The sequence below is a fragment of the Leuciscus leuciscus genome (genome assembly GCF_965113295.1).
Source record: "Leuciscus leuciscus genome assembly, chromosome: 13".
Taxonomy (NCBI): Eukaryota; Metazoa; Chordata; class Actinopteri; order Cypriniformes; family Leuciscidae; genus Leuciscus; species Leuciscus leuciscus.
The window spans coordinates 34,617,920-34,637,312 of record NC_138737.1 but is presented as its reverse complement, the minus strand read 5'-3'; the positions used below and the strand labels follow the sequence as shown (position 1 = coordinate 34,637,312).

At 45.6% G+C, this 19,393-nt stretch overlaps 2 protein-coding genes across 4 annotated transcripts in view; both read right to left on the bottom strand.

Annotated features, from left to right (window-relative positions):
• Window positions 1–19,393, bottom strand: part of LOC309512953 (uncharacterized protein) — a 176,581-nt gene that overhangs the window by 81,212 nt on the left and 75,976 nt on the right. The window lies entirely within an intron of this gene.
• The window catches only part of rhobtb2a (Rho related BTB domain containing 2a), a 51,069-nt gene that overhangs the window by 21,646 nt on the left and 10,030 nt on the right, over window positions 1–19,393 (bottom strand). For all 3 annotated transcript variants that reach the window (XM_082188704.1, XM_082188706.1, XM_082188705.1), the window contains exons 2-7: window positions 17,622–17,823; window positions 17,327–17,430; window positions 16,777–16,962; window positions 13,803–14,755; window positions 12,481–12,599; window positions 2,385–2,535 (exon numbers count right to left, since the gene is read on the bottom strand). In XM_082188704.1, coding sequence (XP_082044830.1) covers window positions 2,385–2,535; window positions 12,481–12,599; window positions 13,803–14,755; window positions 16,777–16,962; window positions 17,327–17,430; window positions 17,622–17,823 — 1,715 coding nt within the window. The remainder of the gene's footprint in view (window positions 1–2,384; window positions 2,536–12,480; window positions 12,600–13,802; window positions 14,756–16,776; window positions 16,963–17,326; window positions 17,431–17,621; window positions 17,824–19,393) is intronic.

Below are 19,393 nucleotides of genomic sequence, written 5' to 3'. Positions count from 1 at the left end.
TTTTGTCAGTTCCTATCATAATTTTAACATTTTGGCGTTATTGTTTAGCTATTTACCTATGTTTTCAAATTTCCTTTGTTTTTTTGTTGTTGTCTCGATCGGACTAACGGCTTTGAAGATAAACACAATTTTTTAAAGCTCTAAATGACACTTACAAAAACCATAAGGCGAAACCTGGCATGTTTGGTATTGTTGGACTCGGCAAGGATTCAGGAGTCTTAGGAGGTCACTCCTGTGAAAAAACACTGGCATTGTGTCAATGACGTATACTGAGTTTTTTGAGAAACACCAATGTTCTCATAGACTATCATGGCACCCTGGACAAAGACACTGCGTGCCAATTTTCAGTAGACTAACAGTTGGGTGCGCTTATAGCTATTTTTATGATTTTTTTCACTGTTATAGCGCCAACAATTGGCCAATTGTCACGATTTTTTTCATGTCAACTCAGATTGAGCTTATGAACATGTTTCCCAAGTTTAGCGAAAATATCTCTTTCCGCTCACAAGTTATAATCATTTTATAGTGCCACCAAGTGGACAATTGTCATGATTTTTTTTCACATGACCTCAGAATGAGCTCATGAACGTGTGTCCCAAGTTTTGCGAAAATATCTCTTTCCGTTCACAAGTTATAACCGTTTTATAGTGCCATCAAGTGGCCAATTGTTGCGATTTTTTTCAAGTGATCTCAGATTGAGCTCAGGAAGATGTACCCCAAGTTTAGCAAAAAAATATCTTTCCGTTCACAATTTATAACCGTTTTAGTAAAAGTGGCCCTGGTGCCATCAAATATTTTGGTTCCCCTTATCGACCGTTAATTGAAATTTTGAATTGTTTGGATGATTATTGATTGTCAGACTCCAGAGAATATTCCTGCAGTGGTTTGGTTCCGATCGGGCCAAAAACCTAGGAGAAGTTCGCAAAAATAGGTTTTTCAAAAAAATGCAATTTACTCGAAATTGGCACCAGAAGGGCGAGCAAATCGGAGATAGCCATTTTGTCCGCCTTGAGCCAAGGATTCCAACGATATAAGACACTTGATCCTGGGACAAACGGTCTAAGAGTTATGAGCAATTTTGAACTTTTGGTTGCTGTAGCGCCACCTATGGGCCAATCGGGGTCATACTCTGATAGGTTGTCCCCAAATTGAGGCCTACCATCTGGCCAGGTTTCACGTCTCTAGGCCTTACGGTTTTTCCTGCACGATGCGTTTTACAAATCCTTACAATTACAATAGGGTTTCAGCATTTCATGCTTGAACCCCTAATAATTGTGTTACATTTATATAGCGCTTTTCTAGGCACTCAAAGCGCTTTTACATAATAAGGGGGAATCTCCTCAACCACCACCAATGTGCAGCATCTATCTGGATGATGCGACAGCAGCCATATTGCGCCAGAACGCCCACCACACACCAGCTTATTGGTGGAGAGGAGACAGAGTGATAGAGCCAATCAGTATATATATGGGGATGATTAGGAGGCCATGATGGACAAAGGCAAATGGGATTTTTAATGACCACAGAGATTCAGGACCATGGTTTAACGTCTCATCCGAAGGATGGTGCTCTTTGACAGTATAGTGTCCCCATCACTTTACTGGGGCATAAGGACCCACACAGACTGAACACACCCTGCTGGCCACACTAACACCTCTTCCAGCAGCAACCTAGTTTTCCCAGGACGTCTCCCATCCAGGTACTGATCAGGCTCAACCCTGCTTAGCTTCAGTGGGCAATCAGTCTTGGGCTACAGGGTGATATGGCTGCTGGCTGCAAGTTCAGCTCCCAAGTCCCACCCGTGAAAGTTCCTGAACTTTGAAAAAGTACTACCTCGCAAGCAGGGACTTTCTGAGGGGGAAATTTTTACCTGGAACTTGATTTAGATCCTGCGGTCAAAACACACAGAGTACCACCCCAAAGTTCCTAGTTCCTGGGGAAAGTTAATGCAGTGGAAACGCGGCTTATAAGTAACTTTGCAACTACATTTGAACTAAATTCCAATAAAGTAGCCCATTGGTAGACTGTAGCAGACTTTTAGTAGCCTGTTAGGTTAGGGTTAGTAGAATAAGTTGACATGTAGTTGCAAAGTTATTTATAGTCAGTAGAATGTCTGTTGCGGAGCATCAAAATGAAGTGTTTGCAGATATTAAGCAGACAGTCTACTAATGAGAGTTAGTTGACATATAGTTGCAACATTACTTGTAGTTAGTAGAATTTCTAAGTGGACCATCGAAATAAAGTGTTACCATTACTAATACTCAGCACTTAAATATATAATTACTCTGTAACAAGGACACCTTAAAACTACTGTTAACAAAAATACCTTTAACAAATGGTGCAGTATCACCAAAAACAGTTTGTATGTAGCTTTATTTATGTACCTGTCAGCGCAACCAGGTGAGGCAGACAGAGACGGTTCGCAAGTACAATGAGTTCCATGGCATCCAGATCTGGGCGAGAGCAGAAGCGGCCCGTATAGAGATACTCCAGCACAGCACGCATGCAGCTCCGTGTAGTGTTAGGAAACAGCACCTGACAAAACACAGCAACAATCTCAAAGAGGGGGGAGGGGGGGATTTGATAGGATTCAGCTGTGTTCATCAGTAAAGTCCAACTATAAGCATTCTGTAGATAATTTATGTTGCTAACATTCTGACATACAGTGGGGTCCAAAAGTCTGAGAGTATCACTTGAGCACTCCATCTTTTCAATGTCTAAGTATTTGTTTAGTCCTACTTTTGCTTAATAGACAGCAGCAATCAAGCTGCATGAAATCATCAAGTTTCAAGTCCTTCGGCATGATCCAAAGAGCATCTTTAGCTTCAGTAGAAGCAAAAACATCTGTCTATACAAGAGATACATGATCAATGTCACAAAACTACTTATTTGATTAGTGCTCTAGATATTCTGAAAATCTGAAATATTTCCATACAATATATAATATTTTACTGTATATTTTTCTTTGTTGGATTTTTTAACTCTCTTAAATAGACACAACTAAAGTAAAACGCAAAACTAAAGTAGTTCCAGGCCAGTTCTTTACCGCATTACAGTTCTAAAATGATGTTTGGAATAAGATGCATACCAGCTTCGTGTCGTGACTGCATTACCACCTCGGGTGTACATTACTTTTTCTAATCCTTTAATGGCCTGTCGTCAATTATTCCTAACAAACTACTTAGGCTACATAAAATAAAATAAAATAAAATAAAATAAAATAAAATAAAATAAAATGTAACACTATATCTCCTAATAATATGTCTTATACTTAAATGCTTAGTTTTAAATCTCTGTAGTTTGTGTTGTGCTCGGTTACGAAGGAGGACAATCGTCAGAACAATCACCTTTGAGTGTAAACTAAACGAGCCAATGGACATTGGCGTGCAAAATTGACCACAAAGCGGGTGTGAATGGAAGCGCACTTGCAGCGCACATTCAAGTTCCCTTTCAAGGGAACTCGCGTTGCGTCGAATTGACGCTATGGGGAACGCTTTGCGTGATGACGTCTTGAAGCACATGTAACATCAGTCCAATGGTGTGGCTGAACGTCAGAGGCGGGTGACGTTACGTACCAGGAAGCTATAAAAGGCGGCCCGAAACAGAAAACGAAAGCTTTCTGAGTCTTCAGTTGCGCTCTGTGTGAAATCTGTCTGTATATTTGGTGTTGTCTGTCTATATCATATATATATATATTCAGTATGGCGAGCAAGCAGCAGTTTAGAGTGTGTGTCCATCCCTGCCCGCGTTATTTAACGGGAGGTGATACTCACACTCTTTGTGTTGTTTGTTTGGGTGAGGAGCATGCCCAGTCAGCACTCGAGGGTGGTGACTGTGTGCATTGCGAGGCGCTTCCATTGCGTACGCTCCGATCCCGCTTGGCTCGGTTCAATCCCGATCACGTTCCCCAGGGCTTGGGTCCCGCCGCTGCCGAGGCACGGCGTCGATCTCAGACCTGGGGTTCACAAATGGATTTATCAGTGGATGTTGAGACGGGCTCTGCCTTATCTCAGCCTCCTTCTGATAGATCCAGTGCCTCTCATCAGGGTGTGGAAGCACGCGTTGCGGTTTCTTCCCCCCCCCGATGGAGGCACCAATACTGCAATTGTCCAGCTCTGAGGAGTTGGACGTTGTTAGTATTGACGCTGAGTCTGAGGATTCGCCACCTGACGTTATCACTAGAGCGGTCGAGCGATTATCTATTGAGTGGCCAGAAGATAGGCAGGGCGCTCGTTCGAAAAGCAAGCTCGACGAGCGTTTCCTGCCATCTCGTGCACAGCCTCAGCGCAGAAGCCTTCCGTTTTTCCCCGATCTCCACACCGAGGTGTCGAGATCGTGGGGGAAACCAGTGTCAGGGTGTGGAAGCACGCGTTGCGGTTTCTTCCCCCCCCCGATGGAGGCACCAATACTGCAATTGTCCAGCTCTGAGGAGTTGGACGTTGTTAGTATTGACGCTGAGTCTGAGGATTCGCCACCTGACGTTATCACTAGAGCGGTCGAGCGATTATCTATTGAGTGGCCAGAAGATAGGCAGGGCGCTCGTTCGAAAAGCAAGCTCGACGAGCGTTTCCTGCCATCTCGTGCACAGCCTCAGCGCAGAAGCCTTCCGTTTTTCCCCGATCTCCACACCGAGGTGTCGAGATCGTGGGGGAAACCAGTGTCATATCGAGTGTATACTGCACAAACATCACACTATTCATCCATTCACAATTATAAAGAGCATGGTTATGGGGAAATGCCGAAGGTGGAAGAGACGCTTGCGAGCTATCTCTCTCCAGCAACGGCATCTTCTCTGAAGGCTCCTGCACTTCCATCCAAGCCAGTAAAATTTACATCTTATCTGGTTCATAAAGCTTATGCCGCCGCCGGCCAAGCTGCAGCGTGTTTACATACAATGTCTATAATGCAAGCTTACCAGGCTGAATTATTGGGTGATTTTGAAGAGGGCGGGGGTATTAGTGCTGATACTGTGTCTGAACTGCGTGGAGCCACAGATTTGTCTCTCAGGGAGACGGCTAAATCCATCGGCCGCTCTATGGCAGCCCTGGTGGCCACTGAGAGGCATCTGTGGCTCAACTTAAGTGACATAAAGGACAAAGAAAAACATGTTCTTTTAGATGCACCAGTATCCACTCAAGGGTTATTTGGAGATGCAGTTAACAGTGCTGTAGCTAAATCACAGAAGCTTCAAAACAGGCAGCTGCACTTCAGAAACTTCTCCCCCGCCGTTCTTTCATTGAGGCTGCTGAGCGGGAGCAGCCTCACTCATCTAAAAAGAGCACTGAGCACCGTGCCACTCAGAAACAGAGCGTTTCCTCCCGTGCTCCCCCACAAAAATCTCGGGGACACGGAGGGCGCTCTCAAACCCAGCAGTCTTCGAGGGGTAAAACGGATCTGCGGACCGTTATTACCGCCAAGAAGGCTGCTGAGAAAAAGTCCTGATGTCTGAGGGCTCAGGACACATGAGGGTAGTCCCCCCCCCCCCCCGAAGCAGAGTGGTTAACACCTCTTTTCACGGTGCCCGTCTCTCTTCGGTGCCCTCAGGGGACCGTTCTGCCAACCCTGCCGCCTCCGGTGTTACAGGGCGCAGCGGTCTCCGGCGAGCACATATCTCAAGGTCCACCCGGAAACGTAGTGGCCTCGGGATGCCCGCCCCCTCTGAGGAGGGTGTTAGAGCAGTCTGTTCAGTCGTTCCCTGCCGGTGCGCCGTTACAGGATGACGAACCGACTACTCAACAGCAGGAGAAAAATACGGTGCCCATCTCTCGTCTGTGCCCTCAGGGGACCGGTCTGCCAACCCTGCCGCCTCCGGTGTTACAGGGCGCAGCGGTCTCCGGCGAGCACATATCTCAAGGTCCACCCGGAAACGTAGTGGCCTCGGGATGCCCGCCCCCTCTGAGGAGGGTGCTAGAGCAGTCTGTTCGGTCGTTCCCTGCCGGTACGCCGTTACAGGGCGACGAACCGACTACTCAACAGCAACAAAATCCAGAAACCAGTCTCGAGAGGCTGGTACCTCTAGTAGAATCTTTGACAGCGTGGAAGCTACTGTCAAATGTTTCTCGTTGGGTCCTGCAGACCGTGGAAAAAGGGTATTAGATACAATTCTAGTAACGCCCACCGCGGTTTATGGGGGTCCTGCCCACAGTGGTGGGCCCCGAGCAGGTTCTGGTTATGGAACAGGAAGTAAACACTCTGTTAGAGAAAGGGGCCATAGAATATGTACCCCCTTCCAACAGGGAAACCGGGTTTTACAGCCGGTACTTCATAGTTCCAAAGAAGGACGGGGGATTGCGTCCCATTTTAGATCTTCGAGTTCTGTACGAGTCAGTCATGCAGCTCAAGTTCAAAATGTTAACATTGAGACAAATCGTGCCACAGATCAGGTCCGAGGACTGGTTTGTCACGATAGACCTCAAGGACGCATATTTCCATCCGTCCGTGTCATTGGAAGTTCCTGAGGTTTGCTTTCGGGGGCAAAGCATACCAATATCGAGTTCTTCCATTCGGCCTGGCTTTATCACCCCGCACTTTCACCAAATGCGTGGATGCAGCTCTGGCGCCTCTGCGCCTCCGGGGTATTCGCATCACGAACTACATCGACGATTGGTTGATTTTAGCTCAGTCGCATTAGATGGCGGTTCAACATCGAGATGTTGTTCTCGCCCATATGAAAGAGTTGGGGTTACGGCTGAACGCCAAGAAGAGTGTGCTTTCTCCATTTTAGAGGACCACTTTTTTAGGCGTGGTTTGGGATTCAGTGTCGATGCAGGCGCGCCTGTCATCGCCACGCTTAGATTACATCCTGGCAGCTGTGAAAAGTGTAAAGCTAGGCCAGCTACTCACTGTCAAACAGTTCCAGAGACTGTTGGGTCTCATGGCAGCAGCTTCCAACGTGATACCTTTTGGACTGCTGCACATGAGGCCCCTGCAGTGGTGGCTCAGGACCAGAGGGTTTTCCCCGAGGGGCAACCCATTTCGCACAATCAAGGTCACGCGGCGATGCCTACGTGCCTTGGTTATGTGGAAGAAACCTTTGGTTCCTGTCCCAGGGCCCAGTGCTGGGAGCTCCTTGTCGTCGCAAACTGCTAACGACGGATGCTTCCCTCACGGGTTGGGGAGCGATCCTAGGGGTCGCTCATCTCAAGGTCTGTGGGAAGACCATCATCGTTCCTGGCATATCTATCGCCTAGAGATGTTAGTTGTCTTCCGGGCTCTGAGGAGCTTTATCACAGATCTCAGGGGACACCATGTGTTAGTGCATACGGACAACACGTCGGTAGTCGCCTATATCAACCACCAAGGGGGTTTGCGCTCGTGCCCATTATCCAATCTGGCACGCCATATCCTCTTGTGGTCCCAGGGGAAGTTGCTGTCACTCAAGGCAGCCTACATCCCCGGGGTCCAGGATATAGGAGCAGACACTCTGTCGAGACAGGGGCCGAGGCCCGGGGAATGGAGGCTCCACCCCCGAGGTGGTGGAGCTGATATGGACGGAGTTGGCCAATTATAAGTGGATCTGTTTGCGTCTCGAGAGACGTCTCACTGTCCACTTTGGTTCTCCCTCACGCATCCAGCTCCTCTGGGACTGGATGCTATGGTACAGACGTGGCCGAGGCTACGTCTGTACGCCTTTCCCCCAGTTGCTCTGCTCCCGGGAGTTCTGGAAAGAGTTCGCAGGGACCGGGTTTGCCTGCTTCTTATAGCCCCGCGCTGGCCGGGCAGAGTATGGTTTCCCGATCTTGTGTCCCTCCTCGACGGGCATCCTCTGGAGCTACCCGTCAGGAGGGACCTTCTGTCCCAAGCAGGGGGCTTGATTTTTCACCCCCGACCGGAACTGTGGAACCTGTGGGCTTGGCCTCTGAGGGGGCCCAGCTCATAGAGTCAGGTCTCTCAACTGAGGTTGTTGAGACCATTCTACAGTCCAGAGCTCCCTCCACGAGGAAACTTTATGCCCTGAACTGGAGAGTATTCACCTCTTTGTGTAGTGACCGTCGGTTGGATCCAGTCAACTGCCCAATTGGAACAGTTCTGGAGTTCCTGCAGGACCGGTTCACTGCAGGTCTGACCCCGTCCACTTTAAAGGTTTATGTGGCGGCCGTAGGTGCTTACCACAGTCCTTTGGGTGGAATGTCTGTGGGGAAAGACCCTTTGGTATCTCGTTTCCCTCGTGGCACTTGGAGGCCTTCTGTCCTCCTCCCTTTCGAAATCGGACCAGGAGGCGAATAATTTGCTTTGCCCTGTTCGGGCGTTAGACGCATATGTCCACAGAGCTGCCCTGTGGCGTAAAAGTGATTAATTGCTCCCCTAACAAGGGAGGTCCAGTGTCTAAGCAAAGGATGAGCAAGTGGGTGGTTGAGACTATCTCACTTGCTTATGAGGCGGCTGGGCAGCCTTCTCCTTGGGCTGTCCGGTCGCACTCTACTAGGAGTATGGCGGCCTCTAAGGCCCTTATATCAGGAGTATCTTTACAGGACGTTTGTGATGCGGCAGGCTGGTCCTTACCGCACACCTTCGTCAGGTTCTACTCTTTAGACCTAGACTCTACTCCAGTGTCTCAGGTTTTGTCTTCGTAGTGCTGCGCAATTGATTTCACACAGGACAGACATTTGTAGCTATGGTGGCGTTGGTATAGACGTTCCCCATAGCGTCAATTCGACGCAACGCGAGTTCCCTTGAAAGGGAACGCCTCGGTTACGACTGTAACCTCGGTTCCCTGAAGAGGGAACGAGCGTTGCGTCACCTTGCCATATCTCCTTCATGCCTGTCAGCACGACTTCAGACTCTACGAAGCTTTCGTTTTCTGTTTCGGGCCGGCTTTTATAGCTTCCTGGTACGTGACGTCACCCGCCTCTGACGTTCCCCCACACCATTGGACTGATGTTACATGTGCTTCAAGACGTCATCACGCAAAGCGTTCCCCATAGCGTCAATTCGACGCAACGCTCGTTCCCTCTTCAGGGAACCGAGGTTACAGTCGTAACCGAGGCGTTTTCCGCTAAGGAGCTAAGACGGTGTGTCCTGCTGTTCAGCGGTGATACAGCAATTGTGTCGACGGGACATAACGTCTCCGTTCCCTCCTTCAGGGTATGAGGGTTAAATACGTAACCGAGATGTTCCCTTTCAGCCAGTCACGTTACGTCAGAACTGAACTGACAAATTGGGATCCCTACCAAAGCTATTGCTGCCCTTTCCAGCGCTTTGTGTCAGCCACCTGGATCCCCCTGCACCTACTGGGGCAGAAGATAGGATGGGGCTTTACACAGAGAAGGTCAATCACTGCTGTTCCTTCTGACTCATACCGTGAGACTGTTGGATAATAACACTGGGAAAGCGTGCCTTTTCCAAGCGCAAAGAAACGATACGGAGGCCACATCCTGCCAGTAGGGAGGTATCGTGAAGATTACACATATGGATTGGCCGAAAGGGTAGTGCAACATATGGTAGGTCATATGGTAGGTCTCTGGGGTAGCTCCTAGCCAGGGAGTCATAACCGCCGACAGGGAAGCCGTACCATGGAAAAATACACATGGGATTTCTGTAGGAATCATAACATATAACTTAGGCTAGCACAGGGGTCGGCTCATCTTGGGTCTCGTACGTCAAGACGATGGCATCCACTATCCAGTGGGCCATCCTCTACTTAGAGACAGCCTTTCCCTTCTGCTGGCCTCTATAAAAGACAAAGAGCTGGTCTGAGGACCTGAAGCTCTGCGTTAGGTCCATGTACAGTCGCAAAGTGTGGACGGGACAGAGCAAAGCAAGGGCCGGGTCTGCCTCCTCCAGGGGCAGCGCTCGCAGGTTCACCACCTGGTCCCTGAAAGGAGTGGTGGGAACCTTAGGCACGTATTCTGGGCCAGGGTCTCAGAATAATGCGAGAATGAACCGGTCTGAATCCCAGGCAAAAATGCTAGCAGGTTCCCAACCCTCTTACAGAAGCCAGCTCTGCTGACTGCAGTGGTTCGAAGGGCACTCTCTGTAAGACTGTTAGCACCCAGGAGAGGATTTAACCTTCTCGTGCCCCTTAGGTACCTGATGATCAGGACATGCCTTCCCACATATTTACCATCTACTTCCATTGAATATCATGATGTATATAGCGGCAACATTGTTTCAGGGTGGAGAAAGACAGCCTTCACTCCATTGTTCTTGATCCAGCCCTTCCTGCTTGAAGGATAGCACAGCTCCGATCGGGCATCTCCGGTGGTCTTCTCATTGATAAGAACACCACTCGACGAACAGGTTCCACTTCAAGGCGTAGGCGTGCCTCGTAGAGGGCGCTCTCGCCGAAGTGATGGTGTCTACCACCGCCTGGGATAGATCACCAAAGTCCTCCGCGTCCAGTCCAGAGACCACACTTGGAGGTTCCAGAGGTCTGGACACAGGTGCCATTGGGCCATTGGGTGTCCCTCAGTCAGGGAATAAAGTGCAAGCTGTACTGCTAGCAACTCAAGGCAGTTTATGTGCCAGTGCAGTTGGGGTCTCATCCAAACGCCTGAGACTGCATGCCCATTGTTCGTGGCATCCCAGCCGGTGGTGGAGGTACAACAGTATGCCTGGACACTTGTTCTAGGGGAACTCCTGCCCGTAGAAACGCAAGGTCTGACCACGGACTGAAGGTTTGGAAACAGGCCGGGTTGATTGTCACCCAGTGCGTGCCACATTGCCACGCCCATCTCAGAACTCTGCCGTGAAGCCGGTGCTTAAGCGGCCTCATATGGAGCAGTCCAAGCAGTGTTACTGTGGCTGTGGATCCCATATACCCCAGGAGCCTCTGAAAAATGTTTAGTGGGGCCCTTGAGCAAGTTCAGGCAGTTCAGTGCCGACTGAGCACGTTCCTGCATCAGGCATCCTGTCAAGTTGACCGAGTCCAACTCCATACCGAGAAAAGATATCCTCTGCACGAGTTTGCTCTTTTCCCAGTTGACCCGAAGCCCCAGATGGCTGAGGTGCCTGAGCACCATGTCCCTTTGTTTGCATAACTGCTCTCGTGAGTGGGCCAGTATGAGCCAGTCATCGAGGCAGTTGAGAATGCGAACGCCGTGCTCCCTCAGAGAGACTAGTGCCGCTTCCACGACCTTCGTGAAGATGTGAGGGGGCAGGGACAGCCCGAAGGGAAGGACTTTGTATTGATATGCCGACCCTCGAACGCAAAGCGTAGGAATGGTTTGTGTCGAGGGATAATCAAAACATGAATATACGCATCCTTCAGGTCGATAGCTGCAAGCCAATCTCGGGGACAGATGAATTAGAAAATGCGATTCTGCATTAGTGTTTTGAACGGGAGCTTTTGAAGGACACGATTCAAAACTCGCAGATCCAAGATTGGCCGTAACCCACTGCCTTTCTTGGGTACAATGAAGTAGGGGCTGTTGAACCCTGACTTCATACCGACAGGAGGGACCTAGGACCAAACGCTAGGTCCCCCATTTGAAGGACAAGCAATCCCATCTAGAAGCTTCACAGCTTGTGATGCACTAGAAGAGTATGGGGCCCGCGGAGATGTACTCGGCGGGGAAGCCCTCACTGTAATCCTCAGGTCACCCTGGCTATTCGCTGAAGTAGTCCTCCCCTGGGAGGAGGAACTAGATCAGGACATAGCAAAGGGGACTCCACCTCGTTTAAGGTACTTGAGTCTCGACCCCAGGAATGATGCGCTGGGTTGCCATGACACACACTCGAATGATGACTGGAGAGCAGAATCTTGCAAATTGCAAAGCTTGAATGTGCAATGCAAGCGCGCTTTCATTCATACCCGCTTTGCGGGGAGGAGTGCACAATATAAATCTTGCACACCAATGTCCATTGGCTCGTTTAGTTTACACTCTAAAGTGATTGGGCTCTCAGGCGAGATCCCAATTCGTCAGTTCAGTTCTGATGTAACGTCGAACGTGACTGACTGAAAGGAAACAAATAAACGTTCCTCAAAAGCCATTTTGTATCATATTTGATACATTTGAACATCATTTTTCAAAAAAATATTGTATAGATACTCAAGTAAACTTGAAGTTGATTCAGTCCAGTAAGTATTCATCTTAAAATATTACTAACAATATACGTTTTCCTAAGTTTACTTTATACAAATAATTAGAGATCTTACATAAAAAAGACACGTGAACCAAAAGTTTATTTTGGACAATGACAATGTAGTAAACTGTTTACAACAGATTTTTCAGCAATATTTTGATAATGTTGATCACTTAGAGGCCTTGGAGATTTTTGTATCAAATATGATTCAGTAGGCTTCATAGGGTTAAAACTAGATCCATCCAAATGTTGAGAAATAATCTGTTTGTCCATCAAAAAATGTTTATTCAAAAGTATATCCATCTGATCTTTCCGTTCATCAGATTCCTATCAAAAATTACACAGGGTCACATTAGACAAATTATGAAGTTTTACATGATGTGTCCATTAAAATACAGACCACAAACAGTAGTTCAGTTTTACCAATGGTACTGGATATATGCGAATGCACGTTACCTCTTTTGTACAACTCTCCACAAATGGTCCACCAAACATGGCTGACATCCAATCACAGCTTGAGATGAGCAGTGGTTTATGGGCCATAATGGTGCCATCATCCAATCTGAACACCACATCTGTAGCACAGGACAGAAGACCTTCTGTAGCTTTTCAAATCACCATTATAATGGCATATCATTTCTATATCATATAAACATGCTTCACTCTCTAGTCAAAAAAAAAAAAAACTGTTCAATCTCAAATTCATATCATCTTGATAACTTAACAGTGGCTCAATATTACATTCCACTAAAGCTCAATCATAGTGCTAGAGTCAAGTATAAATAAATAGAAGTGTTTCTCAGTGTTTATGATAAAAGCTCGGTCAGCATTACAAGACAGCTTGATGTCCTCCAAACCCTGAGAGTGCTGAAAAACACAATATGTCCACACCGGTTCTCACTACCAGAAGAGCACTGATTATGAAACCGAAAGCCAGCTGACAAAATATGGGGTCTTGTTTTTCTCTATGGGGGTGAAAAATTAAGCTGAAGTAGAGGGGAAAATAGCTTGAAGGGATATTCTGCTCGAGCCCATCTGACAAATTTGCTTTGGTTATATGAAAAAATGCTGTTCAACCTTCCGCTAGGATGGACACTGTACACCCAATGTGTGCAGATACCAAAAATGCAGAAGTTTGCTTTTTAATATACAGCTGACAGTTTTATTCTACATGACACAAGAAGGTTGGGGTGACAAATAGGGACATTTGCATGAAATAGAAGGAATAGCTAAACTAGTCTAAATTATATGCACAGTTAGTGTAACTGACAAATATAAGAATGCTAATCGCAATCCTCACAAACAAACAAACACCTACAGATTTTTAAGACTGGGTGATATATTGAATATTACTTACATAATTGTGATCATTTAGCTGGTGATATAAAAATCAAGTACTTAATAAATGCGATAATTTTAATGCACCATTAGGTTTCCTAAAGTATTATTTGTGAATCAGCTCAAACTGTCTGTTTAATAACTTAATTTGAAACCCTGAATCAACTATTTGATTGTGTTACTCAAATCCCCCCCCCCCCCCCCCCCAAAAAAAGGGTGAATTCATGTGCCAATTTTAGAGCAATTACATTTGTAATTGTGTAACTGCCTTGAAATGTACTTTTAATTTCATGTAAAAAAGAAAAAGAAAAAAAAGAATGGCAAGTTAAATAAGCACCCTAGTCCATCTTATTTAAAAAATCTTTGCTTTTTGGATGACTAGATGACTAGGCCCATCCCTAATAACTGCCAAGCATACATACAGTTCACATGCCTCTCACCAGAGAAGGTCCCTTTGGCCAGACATTCTTTCACTCGATTTGTGCGTCTCACGTGAAAGGCCTTGGTGATCTCCTGATTCATGAAGGCCTCATCGTTCAGGATGTTAGCCACCATCATACGCAGGTCAAACACTTCCAGCAGCTCCGCGATGTGAGCCACCTGCATTAGCTCTTTCTCCCGTTCATCTAGTTTACCTGTGTACAGGTACCGCAACACAGATCGGAAGGGACCGGGTTGCATTGAAGGGTCCATGTGCACAACAGTCATTTTTCTAGGGTTGAAGGTGACAGGGTCATCCACCAATTCTTCTTGGATGCTAATGAAAGCACGACTCAAGGCAGGGAACAGACGACCACGGCGATCTCCGTCACCTTTTAGAGTTCCATCACTGGTGCAAGAACGCAAGTTTGCTCTATCTCCGTCGTCGCTACTTTCACAAACGTCAAAACTAGCTGCACGCATCAGCAAATCGCGGCCAGAAAGTGGTGGTCCTCTGGGTCGTTCTCGCTCCCGTTCGGTCCCCTCAGAACCACGTGGTTCAGTCAAGAAGAGATCGTAGAACTTGGAAGAGGATGTGGCAAGGTAAATGCGATGGGCGAAGATCCTCTGCCGTTCCTGGAGGACTAAGATGACGTCAGCGCACAGCGGGTCCTCCAGTAGGCGGCTAGGGTGCTCTTCTATGTTACTGGGAGGGGCGGGAACGGTGATAATGGGTGGGGGAGGTTTAGGGGGAAGGAAGGGAGCTTGGAGGAGTGGCCTTTGAACGTTTCGTAAATGAGACTTCCAGAACTGCAGATGGCGGCGGGAAATGAGGGCTGCACGGATGGCGTTGTCGAAAACGTCCTTAACCCCGAACTGAGCAACTATGCTGGTCTCATAATACGGGACGCCTAGTTCTTTAGCCACCTCACGGCCTTTCTCTGGCGCCAATATCTCATTGGATTTGATGGGTCTGAAACAAAAAATAGCATTGTGTGATCATACTAAAGGACTAGCACTCTCCAAAATGAAAATTCTGTCACCATTTACCACCCTCATGTCATTCCAACCCTGTGAGAAAACCAAAAGACTTATTCTTTACTGTACAATGAAAGTGAATGGGCATAGGTCAGGGGTGTTCAAGAAATGCTCCTGGAGGGTCAACGTCCAGCAGATTTGAGCTCCAACACACCTGCATGAAAGTTTCTAGTGGCTTTGTCCAAAAGCTCAAAAATGCGGCCTCCGCATGCAGCATACATAAGTAAGAAGGCAACTAGGCACATCAGAATGCAATGATCATGTCACATCCTGTATACAGCCATATCACCCGGTTGCCCACAAAAGCTAAGCAGGGGTTGAGCCTGGTCAGTACCTGGATGGGAGACCACCTGGGAAAACCAGGTTGCTGCTGGAAGAGGTGTTAGTGAGGACAGCAGGCGATGCTCACCCAGTGGTCTGTGTGGGTCCTAATGCCCCAGTATAGTGACGGGGACACTATACTGTAACAAGCACCGTCCTTCGGCTGAGACGTTAAATCGAGGTCCTTACTCTCTGTGGTCATTAAAAATCCGTTTCTGAGGTACCTTCATGCGCCAATGCCGCTGCCTGCAAAGTCATTGCCAGATAGGGCAGTGAGGCTATACGTCATCTCCTATAAGCTTTTAGACGTAGCCAGCTTAGGCAGCTGACTTGTTTTCTCACTGCCCTATCAGGCAATGACTTTGCAGGCAGCGGCATTGGCGTATGAAGGTATCTCAAGAAACTGATTTCAGACAGACTTCTGAGGCAGCATAATAGTTTAATGATCTACAGCAGATAGAGATAAATAGAGAGAGCTATAGTGATAACTAAGCAAATAATTACTACAATACAACATTTCTTGCTAGAAATGACATCAAAATTGGTCAAAGTTGGTGAAAAAATAACATTTACACAGAAACTGACCACCAACTGCAACTTTCAGACGTCATATTTATTTTTTGCTCACCTGTCACGGAATGGAACACACAGGATTGTGGGATATCAAAGGCAGTGAATGATACATCAATGCTGCCTTCGAAAATCAAACAGATGAAGGTACAGGACGTGGCGCGATCACTGGATTTGGACGTGCCTGGTTGCCTTCCTACCTTTGTATCCTGCCCACGGAGGCAGTATTTTTCAGCTTTCGGACACAGCCAGTGAGTCTGAAGATCTTGATTAGCTGGTGCAGGTGTGTTTAATCAGAGTTGGAGCTGAACTCTGCAGGAAAGCGGCCCCTTCAGGAGCAGTATTGGACACCCCTGGCAGCCGAGCTTCAAATATTACAAGGTAGCACCATTAAAGTACCTTCAAATTAGTCCATACATCTCATACACTATTATGAAGTTATTCAATAGTGTTGCATTAGGAACAGATTGCAATTTAAGTCATTATTCACTGAAAACTTCAGGGTGCAGTCCTTCTCCTGGAAGGCCACAGTCCTACAGGGTTTGCTCCAGCCCTAATTAAACACACCCAAAGTCCCTTTCAAGGAAAGTCTGTTCACTCGGCGGCCATATTTGCAACGCCTCTGGGCAGCTATTTTGGGCATCCAAGACCTATCTATTGGAATGGGAGAATCCTTTAATCTCAAAAACTGCTTGCCGAACTCACAATTAAACAACATATTTCAAATCAGCAACAAAAATCGTACCTGAATGTTGTTTCTAATGCTCAAATAGCACTAAAAAAGACTATTTTTCGGACTACACAAGCCAATGTGCAGTCCTAAGCGCAAGTCTCAGGTTTCTATGGGAAGGCTCTTTTATTTAGAAGGTCGGGACGTATTCTGCCATATTGCGTGTTGCAGTTTCTCCCATTCATAAGTAACAAGGGTGAACCGTTTTTGTATATCTATAGATTTTGACACCTGAGCCAGCTAATCAAGGTCCTCAGGATCACAAGAAACTTTCAGGCAGGTGTGTTGGAGCTAAACTCTGCGCAGATGCAGCATTGATGGCTACCAATAGTTACCTGGCCAGTGGGCGGCGAGCTCTGTTCACTGCCTCCAAGTCAGCGTACCGCAGGTCTAGCTGGCAGCCCACTAGGATAACAGGAGCTCTGGGACAGAAATGCTTGATCTCAGGGTACCACATTGTCCTCACATGGTGGAGGGAGTTTGGGTTTGCAATGGAGAAACACAACACCACCACATCAGACCTGGTAGCAAACCAGAGACAACTCATTAATTTACACAGCTTAAAATTGTTTAGGTAGCTGGGTGACCTTTTTCGGGTCACCTTTGACAGTATACTATAAGCTTATCAGTGAGAGCAAAGTTTAATCTGATACAGTTCTGTAGAATGTGACAATTTCACATGTTTGTGGTAAAACACAGTTGTAAAGAGCTTGAAAAAAGCTTTTATAATTTTCTTTTTTATATTCCACATAGTCTGTTTGTCCAGTATTCTTGCAAAATATGTATAACATCCAAATAATGACAACAATAAAAAATATCCCTAATAATTTATAAATGAGTATACTTCATTTAGTATGAAGTAGAAAGATAATGATCCAAGTTCACCTGCCATACGCAAATCTGCGGTCCTTGTGATGGTCACCAAAAGTGTCCCAGAGACGCAAGGACACGCTGACATCATCCACCACATCCCTGGACCTTTCTAGAACCTGGCCGGGAAGACACATCTATCACATGCATGGAGATTTACCCGAGAAACTGCGTACAGTACATTTAAAAAAAAAAATTTGATAATTTATCAGGGAATTTATAGATTATAGTGGCATCCATCACATGTTTTTCCATCAAAATTCCTTTTATATACCTTTCTTTGAATGAATGAGAATATGACATTCCTCACCTCCTGGCAGACTCTGTACTGATCTATTGCCCAGACGGTGGGCACATGAGTGGCAAGTAGCTGGTACTGTGTAAGCGTCGCATTGCAGGCCCGGGCACAGATTAGCCGGGTCTTTCCAACTGCGTTGTCCCCAACCACCACACACTTGATAGTCTCGACATTTGGTCTCTCATAGTCCATGTCAGAATCCATAAAATGGTGCCTTTCACATACAAAAAAATAATGACTTACAAACTGTTAAATATTTAATTTTGTGCTAAAAAAAACAAGTTGCCGTGATATTTCTTGCCAAGAATTTACCACACATGAAAAAACAGATGTGAATATTGGTTCATCACTGTATTACTGTTAAATGAGTCAATGATGTGATGTCATGTTTTTGTCCTAATCCATTTAATTTAACATTAAAACAAATTTTCTTAATTCATGACATTTTAAATTACATTTAAACACTTTTTTGAAATAATACTCATAAACACATACACTCATGTGTATTGTAGATGCAATGAAAATATATTAGTACGTTTTACTTGATAAACCGCTTGAAATTACTAGAGTAAATCAATTTAAACTTTCCTGAATTTTGTGAATTTTTTCCAAAACCAACCAAAACAGGAATACAAAGATTAAATTTCTAAGAACTTTGTATACATTTTAGGGTATGTTTACACAACAACAGTGTACTCAAAACATTTTCGTGTACAGATGACAACGTTGTCAAAATGATCCCCGTTCACACAGATCCGTGAAAATGACTAAAAACATTGTATTATTCTGCCAGGCCAGTAGTTGGCGATGTCACTTTGTAAAGAAACACTACATGCTATAGACTGAACATGTAATACGCATGCGCAACACACCACCGTTTTCACAAATTCACATTTTTGTAGTTGTTCACACAGAGACAATAACAGAATCGTTAAAAAAAATTACATTTTCAGGCCCCCAAAACGCCGTAGTCGTGTAATTGAATGGCCAAAATGCATAAAACGTTTCTGTTTTTAGTTGAAAACAGTGTCGTGTAAACCGCCCCTTCGTATTTTTACAATCACTTGGACGAACTTAATTTTCTAGTGTAATGTAAACATGGATCATGTAACATATACTCCAGTGAATTATGAACAGTAGAGTGTGTCATTCTTGTTTTGTTAAGACATTTTTCAAAAGCAAACACGTATAATGCTATCTGTTGTTAGTGTTTTTTAGGTATTGGTTTTATGAGTGATTAAGTTTGTTGGGTGACAACCTTTGCTTGTGTTATGGAAGAATGATTTGATTTGAGACATTTATTAAGTGTTCTTTATTTATTTATTTATTTTTTGGGTAGTTTTAGTGCATTTTGAATGTGAAATGAACTGCGGTGCAAAGCTGTTCAGAATAAGTTTTGAAAAAGTAAACCTAAGTATTGAGATATTTGTCCCAGCGATTGTAAAATTATAAAATAAATTTTTACTCTTAAATGTGATTGACTCAAATATACAGACGACTTACAGCAAACTGTAATTAAATCTAACAAATGTCATTTCTTAAAAAATTATCACAAATAGCAAATATTACACTCTAAAAAATGCTGGGTTGTTTTAACCCAATTTGGGTCAAATATGGACAAGCCCAAACGTTGGGTTAAAAATTTAATTTTTACATTTACATTTGTAAATGGGTGTAAATACGGCTGGGTTTGTCCATATTTGACCCAAAGTTGGGTTGAAACAACCCAGCAGTTTTTAGAGTGTACGTAAATGAAAGTATTCCAATCCCATGACTGTCATCAG